Raw genomic sequence first — 21326 nt, forward strand, 5'->3', positions numbered from 1 at the left:
TTACTCTTTTACCAACGAATAGTGAGATTGGACCGTTGCATTAATATAACGCCCCCACGGCTAAAAGGCCAAGTATGTTTGGTGTGACGGGGATTCGAACCGCGACCTTCAGATTACGAAAGAAGCGTCTTAACCCACCTGGACATGCCGGGCCGTTCATTGATGGTCATCATGAACTGAGATGTCTATAATACGAAATTTAAGAAGCGCAGTTTTCAGATTACTGAGCCTGGAATTAACAAGTATATATATTTTTACACTTTATATCTAAATGCTAGGCCAAATACGAACAACGTTTATTTTCTGGGAAAAAAAGTGATAAGTCACTAAAATCAACAAAAGTTTAATTCATATGGGTTTCCAGTTAGCGTACAGTAGATATTTTGTGTTGTAAATATTGTTTTAAACAACCAGTCAAGAAGAGCTGAAATTGCGATTCGAGTTGGTTATCGGTGAAATATCCCATATGGTTGTGTGAATGGTTCATGTGCAGTGACGAAATAAGCATTTTACAGAGAATGTTTCATCTACTTGGCGAATTTTACTATCTGGCCCTTCCATATCCGATAAAGTATAGTTACACCCCTAAAGTATAAGCCTTTCAAAGACAATAATCCAGGACAAAAAAAAAATTTGCAGTCTCAATTCTCAATTCCATTAGTAAGTTAATAGATGGCGCTACAAGGTTAACATTGGAGTCATAATTATTTGTTTTGAATTAAGTGCAAAGCTACACAATGGGTTATCTGTGTTCTGCCCATTGCGGGTATCGAAACCCGGTTTTAGCGTTCTAAGTCTGCAGACGCACCGTTAATCCACTGGGGACATAATTATTTTTTATTTAAAATAAAAAAGAGAAATATTTTGCTACGCATTTCGATCACATCTATTTCGATCATTAGAGTCAATATGAAAATGGACAAGACTACAACATATAGATATATATATACATTCCATTTAAAAACTCGTACTGATAAAGTATGTCAGTTTCACAAATTAGCATTCTATTGAAATGAAATAACACCGATAAATATATTTATACCTACTTACAAATTTTATATATAATGTAAAATATTTAATATAACAGTAGAGTCATTGTGTGCTTGTGTGTTTTCGTATAAAAGCAAAGCCAAAAGGGCCATCTGCTCAGCCCACCGAGGGAATCGAACCCTGATTTTATGTAAACTGGAGACATACCGCTGTTCTAGCGGGGGGACGTAGAGTCATTTCACAAAATATATTGTCAATACAATATAATGTTTTATATAATATTAAACCACACGCCTGGAGGCCTAAAATACCTGGACATTCGTCTTTAGTTGAAAAATAGTTGTTGTGTTTAGTTACGTAATTCCAGGATCTTTTATGTTCATTTTAGTGTAATTAATAAAAGAACAAATTATTGTGATCGTATTTCATAAACCTAATCTTCCGCTGAGGATTTACAGCCTTAAAATTAGAGGTTCGATTCTCCTTGGTGGACACAGCAGATAACCTGCTGTATGTACACATTATTATTAATTACTTCCTGTCAACAATTCACAAGTTTCTAAAGTTTCTTGTCCCAAACCCCAAGAATGTAGACAGTTTTCCAATCCATCAAGATAGTTCTGCAAACTTCAGAATAGATGATAATCAGATGGGGCAATGTCTGAGAATAAGGGAGTGTGGAAATTTTTTCCAGTCTAGCTCTTCAGTCTTTACAGATGTGATCCTTGATGTATGGGGCTGTGCATTATCCTGGTGTAAACACAACACCTTGCGATTGATCAAAGTAGGCCTCTTTTCATTCGATGCAGCATTTAAGCTCTAGCTGTTGACACAGAAGTCTGATGTAATCGTTACATTGTTGCAACAACTCAAAGTGGATCACACCACATCCTATCAAACGCACAACAAGACTTTCTAGGTAGAGATCCGTTTTAGTTTTTATTTTAGCCAGTTTACCTGCACTGAGCATTGTTTCCGGCGCTTAACATTTTATAATATATCCGCTTTTCATCTCCAGTCACTAGCCTGTCCCAAAAAAGTGAGTTACGTTCACGAGAATGCAGAGAAGTGCAAATGTCCACTTGCTCTGAGGTTGGTTTCTGTCAAATCATGGAGGACCCATTTTCCAAATTTTGACATCTTTCCATGCTATTGCAGATAACGGTGAACTGTTTAGTGGGTTGAATTGCTTTGTGTTAGTCATTCAACTGTTACAGCACAATCTTTATCTAAGCAGCCAGCAACATGTCATCATTAAACTCAACACGATACTTGAATGTGACTCATCACTAAGCTGTCGTCACCTGATCTGAACTTGAAACCATCTTCATTTTACTTGATTGAGAGATCCGCACCATAAACACCTTGAATATTTCGTGTAGTTTCTTTTGAAATTACACGTTTTAAACTCATAAAGCACAACATGTTTAATATGTTCTCAGACACATCCATCTCCATGATATAAAAGTGGAGTTGGGTTAGTTTCTGTTGTTTTCCTGAATATTTTTATACATGTCCTACTAGATATTTTAGTTATTAAAGCCTTCACAAAAGACAGAAATAATGATGCACTTTTGTATTAAATTTTCGGACATTACTTATTGATAATCTGACATTAACACACACACACACAAACCATATAGTTAATGGCATGTTCTGTTACACTTATAAAATGCAGTTTTAATTTTTTACAGCAAGTTTGTGTTCATTAAAACGACGTTTCAGTTTTAGAACTGTGTGAACCAGGAACATCTACACTTTTTTTAAATTCTGTTTTTGTCCAGAGTTTTTGTCTTTAATGATTGTTTGTTTGTTTTTTCGCACAAAGCTACTCGAGGCTATCTGTGCTAGCCGTCCCTAATTTAGTAGCGTAAGACAAGAGGGAAGGCAGCTAGTCATCACCACCCACCGCCAACTCTGCTGCTCTTTTACCAACGAATAGGAGATTGACCGTCACATTATAACGCCCTACGGCTGAAAGGGCGAGCATGTTTGGCGCGAGGGATGCGAACCCGCGACCCTCAGATTACGAGTCGCACGACTTAACGCGTTGCGCAAAATTGTAAGAAATGAAATGATTGGCTACAATTGGAATAACTGAAACAGCTAACGTAGATAGTTTGATAACAGAAATACCTTTGAGAGATAAACGTTATAGACTGTATAATAGGGATAGAGTACTCATACCTTCATCATAGGACGACAGCGCAGATAGCCCTCGTGTAGCTTTGGTCAACATTCAAACAGACAAAACCATATTCGTAAATGTTTAGCAAAATCTCAGCATATACGTCTAATGAATTTGATAAATATTATTATGCGATTTACTTTATTTAAGCATTATGGCTTCAGTTGTCGAACGTTGTAAATTAGTCAAAGACTAGTTTGGTCAGTGAAATTAATGAAATGCAAGAAAACCAACTATCGATATAAAGATTACTCCCATCATAATTAATACAGTACAGCGGTAAGTCTACGGATTTACAACGCTAAAATCAAGGGTCGATTCCCTAGGTGAGCTCAGCAGATAGCCTGATGTGGCTTTTGCTATATGAACACACATACATATATATTCTCCAGTAACATTTGTTATGTTTAATCGGATATGTAATTTTCAAGCACTATTAGAATATATGAGTTTTACAATCAATTTCCCCAAAAGCCTCTGAAGTTAAGCAGTAAATGTAAATACTTATAACGCCAATACTGGGTTTTCCCACCCGTAGGAAGGAGAAAAATGGACTATTACTTACCTTTTGTGCTTAACAAAAAAACAAACAAATATGTATGTATACACACGCATTTTTTCATGCACAACTTACTACATGTGATAATATAAGACGTCATACTCAACCGACCAATAAGATGTTTTTTTTTTGTCACTAAAACTTTTATTTTCTTCATTAAAAGATTTGAATTACGTGGTTCTTCAAAATCCTTTTCACAGTGTCTCGTTTAAAAGGTGATGTGCACGTGTAAGAAACACACTTTAACAAGTCTACCAATTTAAAACGCTAAAATCAGGGGTTTGATTCCACTCGGTGGACACAGCAGATAGCCCAATATGGCATTGCTATAAGAAAACACACACTCATTAACACGTAACGGTTTCAACTGAGATAGAGACACACACTGTCATTGGATGATCATCAAACAAAATGTATAGTTGTAATTTTGTGGCCTACCAGTACTGCTCGTGCATTGACGTCACTTGAGCACTTAGAAATAATATTTCACTTTCGTTATTTATATGTTTTATGGAAAGCAATACATAGTTTAAGTGAAGAACGTATACGCTTACAGCTAATTGCTACTAATTGCACAAGTTTGTCCCTGTTGGCTATCAAACCTGGATATGAGCATGGCAAGTCTGTTACATTAATACGTTTTAAAGCTCTGCTTTTATTCACTAACAACTTGCTATTTTAACCGCATCTAAAAGAAAAATAATAATGATTAGTTAGAGATATATTTGAGCTAGCCGATGAAAAAGAGACAAGAATAGACGAAACATTAAACGTCTTTCATTACAGACGCTATTAATAAACTTTAGTTTTTTTATCAAACCTGTTTGGGCCCGGCATGGCCTAGCGCGTTAAGGCGTGCGCTTCGTAATCTGAGGGTCTGGTTCGCGCGAGGCGCAAACATGCTCGACCTTTCAGCCGTGGGTGTGTTATAATGTGACGGTCAATCCCACTATTCGTTGGTAAAAGAGTAGCCCAAGTTGGCGGTGGGTGGTGGCTAGCTGCCTTCCCTCTAGTCTTACACTGCTAAATTAGGGACGGCTAGCACAGATAGCCCTCGAGTATCTTTGTGCGAAATTCCAAAACAAAACAAATCAAGCCTGTTGTGTTTTAGTATATATCAGTAGAGCAAAACACTTTGCACGGTCGCTGAACGTGCTCGCTCTTCTAGTCATGAAGGTGATATAATATAACACTCAATCAAAACGCAGGGAAAAATACATTTTTCATTGAATTTAATTTTTAATGTACGCAAGAGAGTCGAGTTTTGGTTATGTATATCTACATATATACACACACACCCATACACGCATGTATTTGCCATGTGTTAAACATATTTTATTCGATTGAAAAAATCCCCAAATAGTTATTAATAAGTTATCAGACATCATAAACTTTGGTAACAGTTTGTTTTTTAGAAATATTATTTCCAGAAACAACGTTGAAGTGACAATAAATGTATGGGCTATAAATATTTAGCAAAAACAAAAGCAGTAATTAGTTTTCGGTTTTTTGTGTGTCTCATATTATTGGTAACTTGAGAAACAAGAACAAAATCTACACCCCAACTACAAGTTTAGGGTGAGTTTTTTTCCGATGCGATGTCATATTTTTGACAAAAAAATTTTGGTATTTAATTCCGTAAATATAAAAGGCGGAAGTCCTAATTTTTAATACTGTTTTCTTACCTTATACTGACCCTGCTAGAAACCGAGTTTCGATACCCGTGGTGAACAGAACTCAGATACCTCATTGTGTAGCTTTGTGTTTAATTCCAAACAGATACTTAGTACTCACTAAAATATCTGAAATGGTTTCTTATTCACATTTATTTAGATCATACATTCCTTCGAAACCAATCGAAACCAAGCTTACAATAAAAAAACATCACAGAAAACTGATAAGTTAGAAACGACCTTGTCTAAAATACTCATAAAACTAGATGACTCAACGTTTAGAATCACATGATATAAACATGTTTTTTTAAAACACCAGGCCTTATCTAAATATTTTTGTAAGTCACAGGCCCACAATTTTCAAAAGGGAGACAGCAAAAGAATCAGTTACCATGTTTATATATATTTCCATCTGTCTGATGGCCTGGTGGTTAAGGCACTCGACTTGTAATCCGAGGGTCGTGGGTTTAAATCCCCATCACACCAAACGCTCTTACCCGCAGGGCAGGCGTTATAATGTTACGGTCAATCCCACTATTCGTTGGTAAAAGATTTTTAAAATTCTCAGAGTCATTGTATTTTAATGTTTTCTTTGAAATACAATCATATCAACCACGTTTAAAATAAGCTTCGTTGCTGTTAAACATAAAGCTTCACAGTGGGTTATGTGTGCCCTGTGTACTATTGGTATCGAAACTCAATTTTTAGCGTAGTAAACCTTCAGATTTTCTGCTGAGCCACCTAGTTGGATTTAAAATGAATTTAAAAAAAACAACAACATTTGTTTTAGTTTGACTCTAGAAGTTAGCCAAAGAGTAAAACTTAAGATTTATTTAACAACATCATATTAAACGATAAATTACGATTAAATACCTGTTTTAAATTAAGCTCAGTGGGAACTTCTATCCAACCCTAAAGAGTGAAACGTGTCTGCAGAAAAAGCGGTATCTTCAAAAAGTATTTCATTTTCTGTTATTGAAAAGATTGGTTTGATTGGCCCCCCGCTAGTACAGCGGTATGTTTCCGGATTTACAACGCTAAAATCAGGGGTTCGATTCCCCTCGGTGGGCTGAGCAGATAGCCCTTTGTGGCTTTGCTATATGAAAAACACACACACACACACACACACTGGTTTGATTGTTTTAAAACAAAATCACATTGGGCTCCCTGTTCTGGAGCATCGAACCCTGAATTTTAATTCTGTAAGTCTTTAAATCTATTGTCGTCCAACGGGAGGGTCTCAAACCGAAGAAGTCTTATTGTTGTTGAACCCAATATATAACTTTCTAACATTGACGATGATATTATTAAAATAGTATTAGAAAAGAGTTGAAAGGTAAACCATCAAATTCGAATCCCGGTCGCACCAAACATGCTCGCCATTTCAGCCGTGGGTGCGTTATAAAGTGACAGTCAATCAATTATTCGTTAGTAAAGAGTAGCCTTAGAGTTGGCGGTGGGTAGTGATGACGCTGCTAAATTAGGGATGGCTAGCGCAGATAGCCCTCTCGTAGCTTTGCGCGAAATTCAAAAATAACAAATAATCGTACACTTAACGTATTTCAAACCCATAGGTTTACTGACTCACAAACGACTAATAAAATATATATATTCAACTCATGTGAACTTTGATTTTGAGCGAATGTCACGTGGTAACAATAAACAATATAAATATATACTTGAAATTACTTGACACTGTCTGCTTAATAGAAGACCGTATTTGACCAATAAAAAAATGAAAGGAGTTATACAATATTTAGTTCTATTGTTATACTACTTTATAAACATAACACCTGTGTCAACGTTAGAAACATATTACTATTAAATTAGGTTTTATCATAAATGCTGTATAAAAATATAAATGATAAAGTGTACCTGGTCTGCCACTTGATGTCTTCATACCAGTGGCTGAGCAGCAAACACGAGAATTTACTACACTTTAACAACATTAATATTACTTTGAACATCAAGCGTGGTCAGAAGGTCTGACTTTTATTTTCTGCCTAAAGAAAATATTTGAGATGTTTTATTGCTCGCTGTTCTTCGCCTTTCTTGAGTCTTTGTCTCTTGAAACAACCTCACAGACCAGCAGCTAAAGTTCCGAAGTATGACGTCATGGCCGAGTCCACGTGACTCATAAAACCAATATATATCTCGAACGCGGCGTTAAACGCGAAATAGAACGCAGAGGTTATAAAACCGCTGAGGTTACAACACTCGTGAAACGTTGATTTTATCATATTTAAGAAAGAAAACGGAACAATTCGAAACATATTTTTAGCTCCTTATTATTACAGAGCATTTCAAGTTAAGAAAATGCCTGTGGTTGCGCAATTTTCTGACACGCTTTCTCACTCCACGATATTTGACCACTTCGTCTCGTAAAAATACGCCCAGCCTCCCGCACCCTGGAGGACTCACAGGGATGTGTTCGAAGTGATGTTTCTTCTTCCGTTGTCCCGATCATATTTTTGCAAGACGACGACTCGAATCTCCAGCGTCTGACCACCTTGATGTGTGTTCTCCTTTGCTGGACGAAGTTTGTCAACAAGGCATTAAAGGTCCCAGTCCATGCGGAACCCCAGACGGCCCGAATCAGCTGGTTATCTTCGGAAAAGAATTGCTAGCATATCTGGCGAGAGTAGCGTGCTTCCAGACAAGTCAGTTCCTGTTCGGTCGTCTTCTAATCATTCACTACCGTTACCAGGTGATGAAGTCGAATTTCTTCCCTTACCGTTTACAGGAGATGAAGCCAAGATGGAGCGACTCCTGCAACTTCTCAGTGACCTCGAAAGGAGTCATCAATCGAGGTGATTCCTTTTCGCTCCAAATCTCGCAGCACACACAGTGTTTCTTCTACAGGGTCACGGAATTCCCTCTCCAGGACTCCCCCGAGAACCTCCAGTTTTGAGTTCTTTCTCCAGGATGCTCCAGATGTTCCTCCTGTGGTCGTCACAGATACCAAAGTTCACAGAGTACTAGTTGTGGGAGCATCTGATGTTGAAAAGTCGTCTTTAACCACCCAGTTCACAACTTCGGAATACATCTGCGCATGCACGAAAACTCTCACGGTAAGGACGAAGAAAAAAAAAAAACTTGTAACGGTTTAGATCAAAATAATACATGCACCGCTATTTCTCTAAACTGAGCATATAAGAATTCGTTAAAGTCAAAATTGAATATAAGTTAACATTGATGAATCGTGAGAAGTTACATTAAGCACGCATGCCAGTATTAAGAAACCATTGGAAACCAAACTTAAAATTCATGCTAATGTTAAGGAATCGTTAGACATTATTCTGAACATGCATTCCAACATGAATGATCTAGTTGAAGTTTCTCTGAACATACATGCCAACATAATTGAATTATTTGAAGTTTTTCTGAGCATACCTGCTGACATAAATTAATTATTTGAAGTATCTCTGAGCATACATGCCAACATAAATGAATTATTAGAAGTTTCTCTGAGCATACATGCCAACATAAATGAAATATTTGAAGTTTCTCTGAGCATACATGCCAACATAAATTAATTATTAGAAGTTTCTCTGAACATACATACCATAAATGAATTATTAGAAGTTTCTCTGAGGATACATGCCAACATAAATGAATTATTAGAAGTTTCTCTGAACATACATGCCGACATAAATGAATTATTAGAAGTTTCTCTGAGCATACATGCCAACATAAATTAATTATTTGAAGTTTCTCTGAGCATACATGCCAACATAAATGAATTATTTGAAGTTTCTCTGAGCATACATGCCGACATAAATTGATAATTTCAAGTTGCTATTAACATTTATGTCAAAGTAAATTGATCATTTCAAGTTGTTATGAACATACATGTCCACATGAATGAGTTAGTTGATGTGAACATATCTTCTACATAAGTGAAAGTAAGTCAATCGTCATGTTTTCTGGTCTTTATTATTTATTGGCTTTGTACAGAAAATGTTCTATTTTCTTTACGTGTTTAATATTAATGGCACTACTTTGCATTTCCAAACATATTAACATGCTATTTTAACTTACATATTATCAGCCACGAGTTTTATAGCAACGTGTAGCTCAACATTTGATAGATGTTCCCTCTATGAGTCGAGCTGATCAAGTGCTCTTGCGTCTCATATCGAATTTGTTCGTTCGTCCCTCGTCGCAATTTTGGTCTTCTAGACCAGGAAGGATCTGGTTCTCTTGGACCTCTTTTTCATATCGAATTTACAGAAACAGATTGTTTGTTTTGAATTTCGTGGAAAGCTATACGAGGGATATTCGCGCTAGCCGCCCCTAATTTAGTAGTGTAAGACTAGATGGAAGGCAGCTAGTCATCACCACCCACCACCAACTCTTGGGCTACTCTTTTACCAACGAAAAGTGGGATTGATCGTTACATTATTACGTCCCACGGCTGAAAGGGCGACAATATTTAGTGTGACGGGGATTCGAAACCGCGACCCTCATATTATAAGTCGAGTGTCCTATACACCCGACCATGCCAGACTACAAAAATAGAAATGTTAACATAGTATTTTGGTCAGTTTTATCATCTCACCTAGTAAAGCCTTTTCTAAAAGACGAGACAGGATTATTATTTTAACTATGTATTTATAAAATATTTGTTAGCCCTAATAATATACACACCTTTTCTTTTATTTTCAAAGGGATGAGTTCTCAGTAAGTCCGCAAAAGCATTTGTTTCAGGTTACACCACTAATTATAGCAGTAACTACCAACTAAATATTGATTGTAGTTATCCAGAAAGTACATTGAAGACATTGTTTGGTGTCTTCATCTTTTAAAGACCAGTATTAAAAGCTATTAAGTTTTGGCTTATGAAACCAATTAGCAACTGCGTTTTGAGCTGGATGAAAATTCGTTGTGCTGTACTTTTTTACAACAACAGGAAAAAAAGGAGAATTATTTATTATATATTCCAGATAATTTTGTCATACCTTTGACGTTTTACTCTACTGGTAGATAATCTCTTCATGGTCCTGTACTGGTATTTTCTTTGTCGTTCTACTCTACTGGTGGATAATCTCTTCATAGTCCTCTACTGGTATTTACTTTGTCGTTCTACTCTACTGGTGGATAATCTTTTCATAGTCCTCTACTGGTATTTACTTTGTCGTTTTACTCTACTGGTGGATAATCTTTTCATAGTCCTCTACTGGTATTTACTTTGTTGTTTTACTCTACTGGTGGATAATCTTTTCATAGTCCTCTACTGGTATTTCCTTTGACGTTTTACTCTACTGGTGGATAATCTTTTCATAGTTCTCTACTGGTATTTCTTTTAACTTTTCACTCTACTGGTGGATAATCTCTTCATAGTCCTCTACTGGTATTTCCTTTGACGTTTTACTCTACTGGTGGATAATCTTTTCATAGTCCTCTACTGGTATTTCTTTTAACGTTTTACTCTACTGGTGGATAATCTTTTCATAGTCCTCTACTGGTATTTCTTTTGACGTTTCACTCTACTGGTGGATAATCTCTTCATAGTTCTCTACTGGTATTTCCTTTGTCGTTTCACTCTACTGGTGGATAATCTCTTCATAGTTCTCTACTGGTATTTCCTTTGTCGTTTCACTCTACTGGTGGATAATCTCTCTTCATAGTTCTCTACTGGTATTTACTTGCTAATCTTGGAACGAAACGTCATCGTTCATTGATGACACCCACTCTGCAGGTTTTATAATAACAAGCATCTTGAGAAACTTTCTACAGGCTATCCTATGGTTGGTTAAATCCCTGCTGACAAGACTACCTTTAAACAGGCCAAAGGTTCATTGTAGCTTCATTGGAGAACGCGACGTGTATATGGTCGAATAAAGCTGTTGTGATGAAGTTTATTTGGTTTTCTTTCTTACGAAAACAGCCGTTGATTGATAAATGTTTATTGGTTTATTGAGTTTCGCGCAAAGCTACTCATGGGTTATGTACGTTACTCATTCATAATTTGGAAGTGATAGGCTAGAGGAAAGACAGCCAGTCAAAATCACGTAACGCCAACTTTTGGACTACTATTTCGTCAACGAAAAGTGGGATTGATCATCACATAATAACGCTCCCAAGGTTGAAAAGGTGAATTGTTAATTATCTTGTTAATAATACCTGTAGATAAGCCTAGCATCACCGCAAGGCTTTTTGGCAGGAAGGTTTTATCAAAGTAATTTTTCTTTTTTGGATATTCGAACTAAACTACAAAACAGCTGTCTGCGCTAAGCCTTCCTAATTTTAAAGTATAAGACCAGAAGTAAGGAAGCCAACAAGTAACAGCATCAACCATTAACTTTTGGAATATTTTAATAATAGAATCATAGTATCTGACCGTTTCTTTTATCACGCATTCATAGCCCAAAGTGAAGTTGTCGCGAATTGTTCTGCAACCATGAATTTTCAAAATGTTGTATTATTTGCAAAATTTCGCTGCATAAATACTTCTTTCCAAAAGGATTGTTACATTCCACGAACCATAAAACTTTCAAAGCTGTACCACATTATCTAATGATCAGTAGTTCGTCGTAGACAAAATATGAGATCTTAAACAAATCGCCTGTGACGCAAAGACTCGCAACTATCACGGTTCACAACTATATTAGCATATGCATTCTTCCTATATGATCTTTCACCCTGAAAGAGTGGTTTCAGTTAAGTTTTGATGCTAGCAGCACTTGTATTTTCTTGTAAATATAATACGAAACATGAGAGTTCATACTAAGTTGATTTTCCGCGCACTTATTTGCTCTAATTTATAACTAGTTAAATCACCTAATGTGAACAAAAATGTGGAACAATAACAGTCGTGAAAGTTTCAAGAAAACTGAAACTCAATTATATACAATCTTTTATTTGATTATACGAAGAAAGAAACAAAGAAAGAAATAGTTAAAGCCGCTGTTGGAGACAACACAATTCGTGGCTAACATTCTGGAACCTGGTAAGAGTGGCTTGCCAAAACGTTGACTAAATATTTTTCTTTTCACTACAATTATTTTTATCATTCCTTTCCGTCTCCATAGTTTATTTCGCTATAGCTGAATTGGTAGTTGTTCTTATACAAACCAAAAAATGATACAGTATTCTGGTTTGATAAAAGGTTCCAATGTGAGAAACTAGTACTTTAGTTCGTTAAGAGCTTGGTGAAGGTCAGATTCTGAAATTTCACATTTTAATTGTGTGTGTTTTTTAAGTTTTACATTCATGTTGATGTGTTTGTTTGTGTACACAACCAAAATGAAAAAAAAAACAAGTTTCGCGGTTGAATTGTTTTTGTTTTTTTTAATGAACACGTGTAACTTAATCACATTTTCAACTTCCTGTTCAATTTTAATCTATTTTTATGCACAAGTAGTGGTAAAATTGATTTTATTCGGTAGTCCTACATTATTCTGTGGACTCACGCATGCGTAGTAGACGTTTTGTCAACGGGCTGTTCAACTCCACCTATCTCAAGTGGACTCAGAGTAAACCGATGAAACAGTGTTTTCACACAACTGTTTTATATTCTCCAGTTTTCCAGTACAGCTCTTTACTGCATTCCTAATAGATGGAACTTGAATCATTCAGTGAAACCCGAAGACAGTGAGAGTTGGCAAAGCTGTCACGACTTGTTCGTACTATGTTCATGAAGGCTGTATAATGTGTAAAGTAATAATACATCTGTGAGTTAAAAATAGCTATTGTTATGAATACTGCTACCAGTACTTGTGAAACTTCTGTAGTCCGAAGTGTCTCAGTACTTCATAACAGTTGAGCATGAATTCGATCTATCGTCTGTTTCTTTTATCTCAATATAAGGCGCAAAAAAAGTTTAACACGTGCCTAGAGAAGGATAAGTGTGACATTTAAAATGAAATCAAACTTAATTTACCATTACCAGAGTGTTTCGCAAAAACAAACAAATAAACAAGCTAACATACCGGGTCTTCTGCACATTAGAGATGAGCTGGGAAAACAGCAGTCGAGGCGACATTCTATTAGCTCGGTTTCATGTCCGTTTCGTTGCTTAAAAGGCAAGCAACCCGTCTTTTCAGTCTATGTTCATTTCAGCATACCATTTTCTTTTTCTATCTGATGAGATGAACTTACATTAAATGAACCACTAACGACCGTCGTCAACTCGCTTCGCTAAATATATAAATATTTAATTCAGCCACGTGCGATTTTTATTGCCAGTTTCTTTTAGGGTGGTTAATAAAATGAAGCTTTCGGGTATTTCCGGAACAGCTTCGTCTCCGTGTTTCCTTCGCCTTACCAGAACTATTAAACATGCGAAATAAGATGGTTTTAATGCATTCAAGCAATAAGCTTCAATTAATTAGGATGAAAAGCCATGAGCTGGTTTAGGTTTCATATGCACTTTGACACATTTCTTAAATTAAAAACACAAAAATTATACACATACTTCTACGTATTTCACCAAATGTACACTGAGTATCAACAGGCTTTATTTTATCAAGCATTTTCAATAATTAATCAACAAATTTATTTCGTTAAAAAAATTAATAACACTTCCAGCGTGTAACAAAACTGGTGAGGCTTGAAGCCTTCAAGTGTATCCACACCTAACATTAACATCATTAATAATACCTGCATTTAATGTGATTGTTTGTCTGTTTGTTTATGAATTTCGCGCAAAGATACTCGAGAACTATCTGCGTTAGCCGTCCCTAATTTTGCAGTGTAAGACTAGAGGGAAGGCAGCTAGTCATCACCACCCACCACCAACTCTTGGGCTACTCTTTACCAACGAATAGTGAGATTGGCTGTAACATTATAACGGCCCCACGGCTGAAAGGGCGGGTATGTTTGGTGTGAGGGGGATTCGAATCCGTGACCCTCAGGTTACGAGTAGAGTTCCTTAACCACCTGGCCATGCCGGGCTTCCTTTCACGTCGAATCGTATTTTCCTAAGCTTCTATATAAATGTTAACTTAATTGTAATTAATACATCAAAACAACAGCACAGTTAAGACATTGAAAAGAGCTATTATAACCTCGTAAAAATAAAGGGACATCGAATATTTCAGAGTTACTCTGCAGCCTTAAATTGTGAGTTCTTTTGTGAAAGGGAGATGTTTGTGTGACGGGGATGAACCCCGACCTTCAAATTACGAGTCGAGTGCCTTAACCCACCTGGTTATGCAGTGTCCCCTTTTCAGGATGACTTTGTGAGAGCAAGAAATTCTTAACTTTTTTATATCTGGTATAACATTTATGTATTTTTATTTGTTTGTTTTAAACCAAACCCACGGTGGACTATCTGCTGTGTCCTCCGCAGGGAATCGAACCTCAAATTTTTCCATAAACTTGCCACAGTTCCACAGCAAAACATGAATTTAGATGGTGAGGTCGCGACACTCACGAATGATATATCTTATATTTTCTAGCCAGTAAAATGAAAAATCTTTGACTGTTATACTTGATATAAACTAACAATATTTTAAAATGATGAGATCGCAAAATCTCGAATGATGTGTTTTCTGTAATCTAGATGGCGAGAACGAGAAATCGGTTACTGTTGTTTTGAACGAAGAGGAATCGGAGTTGGTTTTTGTGGAATGTGACTCCCAAAAGTTCTTGGTGAGTTTATAATTTTGACACTAAATGTAACAGCTATACTTTGGAGAACTCTACAGGACTTAATGGGAACATATAACACAATATTTAGATCTGTTTTAAAAATACTTAAATGTAATCAATAGTAAATCCTGCTTAAAAACTATAAAACTTCTGACTTTTGTTACCTCGCATCGTTGAATCGTTTTGGTTGTTCTTAAAAAAAAAAAAGAAGATGGCGCTCTTTTTTGTCCTTCATTATTTCACATCTACAAATAGCGAGAAAAAAATAACAAAGAGGGGAGACATTCCCTCGTGTACCTATCCCTTTGTTTGGAATAGCCAATGGAAACGTTGGGAACACTATCCTTTGTCAGAATATCCGGTTACGTTTTCATACGCCAGTCGCTTGCAGAATATATTTATCTTATATATTCCAAACGCCCTCAGTGGCACAGCGACGTGTCTGAGGACTTACAACGCAAAAATCTGAGTTTGTGCTTAATTACAAATAAACAAACACACGTCAATATGTTCAGCTATACATGGAAGGGGAGACTGATGAATATCTAGTCCCAACTTTCTCCCCACTAATTTATTATTATTACATTGCTTTGCTTTCAATCATTTGCCTTTATGCAGCGAAACCATTAAAAAAAATGGAAAACTTGACCAACACTTCATTCATTTAATCTGGATGTATTAGTTTCTGTGGTTATTTTAATAGGTACCAGTGATCCAGGTAAGTAATCCAAAATCTCAAGTACCTCTCGTCAGTCAAACAGCTCATAATTTACTGTATACTTCCACAATAGTCAAACAAATAATGTCACTTGCAAACACGCCTTGTTGAGTCTTTCCCTAACTATATCTCTTTTTTGTTGGTGGACTAAAATGGCGGTTTGTTCTCTAAACAATACAACTGTGTCGTAAGAATTTAAAACACGGGACTCGAACGTGGCCAACTATCGTGTATATGGCTATAGATATGAAGTTCCATGGTTCACATCCCCTTACCATCAAAAATAAATACATAAAAAAACGCACTCTGCACTTTGGTGTCACAGATGCGTTGTAAGAGTGGCAGAAAAAATACGATATTCAGGTTTAGCAGAATAGTCCATTACTCAGCGGTAGGCGATATTCCCTCAAGTTTATCATTTTAAAATTTGGAACTGCCAGAGAAAATTTTTCTCATATAGTATTTCATGAAATTAAACAGATGTAATAAGCCAAACGTTTCCGACTAAATTTCACACGTTTTCATGAGACATAAGTTTCATTAACACGATTTTAAATCCTCGTACTTATTAGCCGGTGATGTTTTGTATTTAAGAGACTCCTAAAGTCGATCTCTTTTGTCTTATTCTTGACAGTCACAATGGAACTAGTTTTTTGAAACTTTATATCGGATTGTTTCTTTTCCTTATGTAACCTCAGGACCAGGAAAAAGACACCCTAATTCCATTTCGGACTACGACGCCTATATTGTAGTATATTCCGTCACGGATAAGAGAACTTTTCGGGACAGCAGTAAAATTCTTAACCGTCTTACGGCGAAGGAAGGTGTCGGTAGCAACAAAGCTGCGATTCTGGTCGGTAACAAGACAGATTTGGCTAGGCTACGGAACGTTTCAACAAAAGGTTTGTCACTCCGCACAATACGTTAAGGAACTATTGTATAATTAGGCCTATTCATGTATTCCTCGTAATAAAACCTGTAATTAGTTATTGGTCTTTTGAAAGTTCTCTGCACACTTCAGGTTAGCCTATGATGAAAACGATGCGAATCAGTTCGAAATTTTCTACGTCTGATTTTGCTCATTTTTATTTTTACTCTGTTTCATTTAACATATAAAACGAGGAATGTGTCCACAAGATGTGGCACCTATAATAAGTTTGCTGATGAGGCAGTCTGACAAATAAAATCACGTTATTTTATTCAAAGAAACTGAAATCTTGTAGAGTTAACGATTCAGCAAACACATCATGTTTTAAATGGTAATAAAACTAGTTATTTCTGTCTCTATCTTTTTAAAGTTAATTAATGAATTAATTTTTATGATTACTTACGAGACGTTAGGCTTAGTTATCCGTAGTTTAAACGAACAAACGTCAGCTGTATTTTTGAGTATATCTAAGACTTACCTACTTGAATTTGAAGTACAGCTTAGTTTGATGTGAAGTCGCATCTGGATTGACACCTACCGGACCTTTAGGAACATTTCGATTTAAAATTAAATTCATTGCTTGTGTTACAACCCTAATGCAAAACAATTATTTATTCTGCGTCCATTTCCTAATAAATATTTAGTCGATGTCTGTCCAACTTACCACAGATATCATACGTTGATAAATATTGAGTCTATGCCACAGACGTCATACTTTGTACTATGTTTTGGGAAATTTTAAAAACCAGAACGAATAAACGTAATTTGAAGGAACTTTAGAATGTGCTTATTAATGAATTATAATTATCTTTTAGAATGTTTCTGTTCATTTTACTGACTGTAAAATAAATACAATAAAGACATACAATAAAACAATAAGAAAATGAATTATTTTATGTATCGCTTTACACAGAACTAACAAAACATATAATATTATGCGTTCACTTTATAAGGTTTTTAAGACATATAGCTGAACATAGTTTGAATTATGATTATCCACTCAGATTCCCGCCATACAAAATTGTCTTGTATAATTACTATCTACAGATGTAATTAGCATTATAGGTTTGAATTCTGAATTATTTGGAATTTGTCACAAAGTTTCACAATGGGCTATCTGTGCTTTGCCCACCAAGGGTATCAAAACCTGGTTTTTAGCAATGTGAGTCCGCATAGATACCACTGTTATGCCTCTGGGAGGCAGCATTATTAGTGACATAAATGTAACAGATCATGTTTTTCTATCTTAGGCGTTATAAGCTGCAAGACTTAAAGCTTCATAAAGGTATGCAATGGGAGGATTCGAGGAGTTCGGTCGAACCTCTATTTTGTTATGTAAAAAAAAAAATTGTTTATATAAACGCTTAACACACAGTGTGTTGTTGAAATTCCAATGGACACTCGCACCAAACATGCTCACCTTTTAAGCCGTGTGGGCGTTTTAACTTGACGGTCAATCCCATTATTCATTGGTAAAAGAGTAGCCCGAGAGTTGACGGTGAAGTAATGACTAGTTACCTTCCGTCTAGTCTTACACTGCTAAATTAAGGACGGCTAGCGCAGATAGCCCTCGTGTAGCTTTGCGCGAAATTCATAAACAAACAAAAACAAACCAATGTAAACTTTTCTTACTAGAAATAATTACAGGGCCTATGCCAAAGAGTTGTGACTAAAATTAATATCAGTTTTTATTGTAATATAATATTCCATAACCTATCAATCAACGGATAATTTATTACCAACCAATACCTTATACATCACAAAACGCAATGTAAACTATCACGTAGATTTGGTTTAATTTAGTATTTACAGAAACAGAAGAGAAGAGAGAGTGGTAAAGTGTATACTTTACGTTCATTTTATACAAAAATTTTAGAAGATTGCACAGATTATACGGGAAGTGAAAATTTTGCAATTTGCTAACCGGAAATATTAATTTTATATGCACTTCCTACATTTTAACAGTATTTCCTGCATCAATATCAATCAGAATGTCAACTACAAAGCCTCTTCATGATCAGTGTCTAAGACTAAAACCTGTTATATGTAAGACACATTGTCATGGAACAAACTATACTGCTATTAGTGGCAAACGAAGTTAGACGGTCAGCCTTAGTAAAATGGTTACCATTTTATAACATCAGTTATGAAGTGCTGCCATCAGGGTTAATTATGTGTAACTATTGTCACTAGAAACTATATTTAATAAAACGGGGTTAATATTTGAAACATTTTGCTTTCTCATGACATTTTCATAAATTGGTGAAAACTGCAATCGAAGTTAATCATGTGTAATTATAAATGAACTATGACCTCTACGATTAAAATTCTAATATTGCATATCAAATTTTAAATTATAATCATATCATTAAGGTTGGAGAAAGAATGAGTGTCAATATATTTCATGGTATTCAATAATTTTAATATAGCTATGTACTTTGTGTTTTCGTAGATGGTCGAGCTTTAGCAAACGATCATATGTGGAAGTTTATTGAAACATCAACTGGTATAAATCACCATGTTGACGAACTCCTGGTAGGAATCTTAAGCCAAATTCGACTACATTGCAAACATCGGGAGAGACTAAACAAGCAACGAGAATCGGATACGTTAATGGTTCCGGTTTTTCTCATTCTGTTCCACATCTAAAACGAAAGTTTTTGTAAAAAGAATTTTGGAGAAAGCTGTTCTGAAGTCCAGATCTTGCGACAATCTTCACGTTTTGTGATAAATATTTGAATAAAAACGCAAGAAAGTGTAAAATGTTTTGATAATTAAGGTATTTGTGAGTGGAAATTTGAACAACAAAAACTCTCATTACAAACCCAATCGCCAAGAGACTAGGGTTATGTTTCCTTTAGCTATCTATGTGAGAATGATAATCCTATCGATTGCTGATAGTTTTGAAAACGTGTAATCATATCCTTTAAAGATCTCAGATCGACTTCTAATTTACATTAATATTACTGTCTTCTTGGGTTACTTGAGAAATTGGCTTGGGTCTTCTTCTGAATGTATATGTATCTTAACCAGTGTTGTCTATCATATATATAAATATATATATAACACATTGTAATTTTGAACTATAATTTCACTTGTTGTTGTTTTTTTTCTGTGGGTGTATTATTGTTGAATTTCGTACAAGCTTTTCGAGGACTATCTGCGCAAGCCATCCTTCATTTAGAAGTAGTAAACAAAGATTAAAAGGAAAGCAGCTGGCCAATATCAGTCGCCGCCAGCTCTTTGACTGCTCTTTCTTATGGAACGAAAAATTATAATAATATATAATTAATAACTCTCCTGAGGCTAAAAGTGCGAGCATTTTCGATGATGGATTTGAAGTCACGACCCGAAAATTGCGAGTCGACTGCCCTAACCACCATGCCAGACATAGCATTACAGAAACATTAATATTGCCCTACTATTGAGTACGAAGTTAGCAAGGTTAAACCTAAATAGCCAGTAGAAGAAAAATGAACCAGTTCATTGCATATCTTCCAGTATCATGTTAATCGTATGTTTAATATCTATTTTAATTCTTCTGTATATAAACATTGTAAATAAAGAATTGCCGAGTATATAATAAAAATAACAAGAACGTAATTCTAGTTGTTTAAGTTTCACGATTAGCAAAGCTTTATTACGTTGAAAAGTATACGCTTTCTAATCCGTACTACTTCCATAAATCTATTTTAATGATACGTGGTAAATAAATCTACTTTTGTGACCGTTGTGTTCTGAGTTGATTGTTTCCTTATACAAATACTTTCTATGAGTTTTTTAAATTATCGTATTAAAAATAATATTGTACATCGCTCTTTAAAATCCATGACTAAGAAATATTTAACACTCCTACGAAAAGACGTTTCTAGTCCTGATTTCTCCATGCCCGTTCCCCTGGCTGTGGTTTCGCTAGATAGTAGATAGGGACAGTGGGAATCTCGTTAATCCATTCATTAATGGATTTAAATGGCAATTTCATTTAAATACAAAATTATTAGCCTAATATTAATAACCTTTCAGTTGCTCTGGGGCCTATTAGGCCCCACTTTTCGTAGGAGTGTTAATCTAACCTTGTTTTCAACTGGATCTAGAATTCACATTTATATATCTTCCCTATTCCCCGATTTCGTAATGTCATCACACACTGAATAATCAGAAGGAAACAAAATATTAAAAATGTGACAACTGTAGTTTTTTACATCATCTAATATCACGAACCGCTCTTGTGTTTTTATCTGCAGTTTTATGTGCATCATAATTTAAAGTGGGTTATAACACTGGTTAATTATATGTATAACCTGCTGACCACAGATACGTTATTTATGTGTTTTTGCGTGTTATTAAGCAATATACTACCTGCGTTTTGTCTGCGTCATACTGTGCTCTAGTGTAAATTGTTAGTTAAGCGATATAGGCCCAGCATGGCCAAACGTGTTAAGGCGTGCGACTCGTAATCTGAGGGTCGCGGGTTCGCATCCCCGTCGTGCCAAACATGCTCGCCATTTCAGCCGTGGGGGCGTTATAATGTAACGGTCAATCCCACTATTCGTTGGTAAAAGAGTAGCCCAAGAGTTGGCGGTAGGGGATGATGACTAGCTGCCTTCCCTCCAGTTTTACACTGCTAAATTAGGAATAGCTAGTGCAGATAGCCCTCGAGTAGTTTTACAATA

The 21326-nt window shown here is 35.8% G+C and overlaps 1 protein-coding gene across 1 annotated transcript; it reads left to right on the forward strand.

Annotated features, from left to right (window-relative positions):
• Positions 1–16452: 16452 nt before the first annotated feature.
• Positions 16453–19302, forward strand: LOC143250340 (GTP-binding protein RAD-like; the record flags this gene model as incomplete). The annotated part of the gene is made up of 2 exons (XM_076500789.1): positions 16453–16627; positions 19106–19302. Coding segments are annotated over 2 exons (372 nt in total), but the record flags the coding sequence as incomplete, so codon positions are not given.
• Positions 19303–21326: the final 2024 nt, after the last annotated feature.

Source organism: Tachypleus tridentatus, chromosome 5 (assembly GCF_004210375.1).
Source record: "Tachypleus tridentatus isolate NWPU-2018 chromosome 5, ASM421037v1, whole genome shotgun sequence".
NCBI classification, from domain to species: domain Eukaryota; kingdom Metazoa; phylum Arthropoda; class Merostomata; order Xiphosura; family Limulidae; genus Tachypleus; species Tachypleus tridentatus.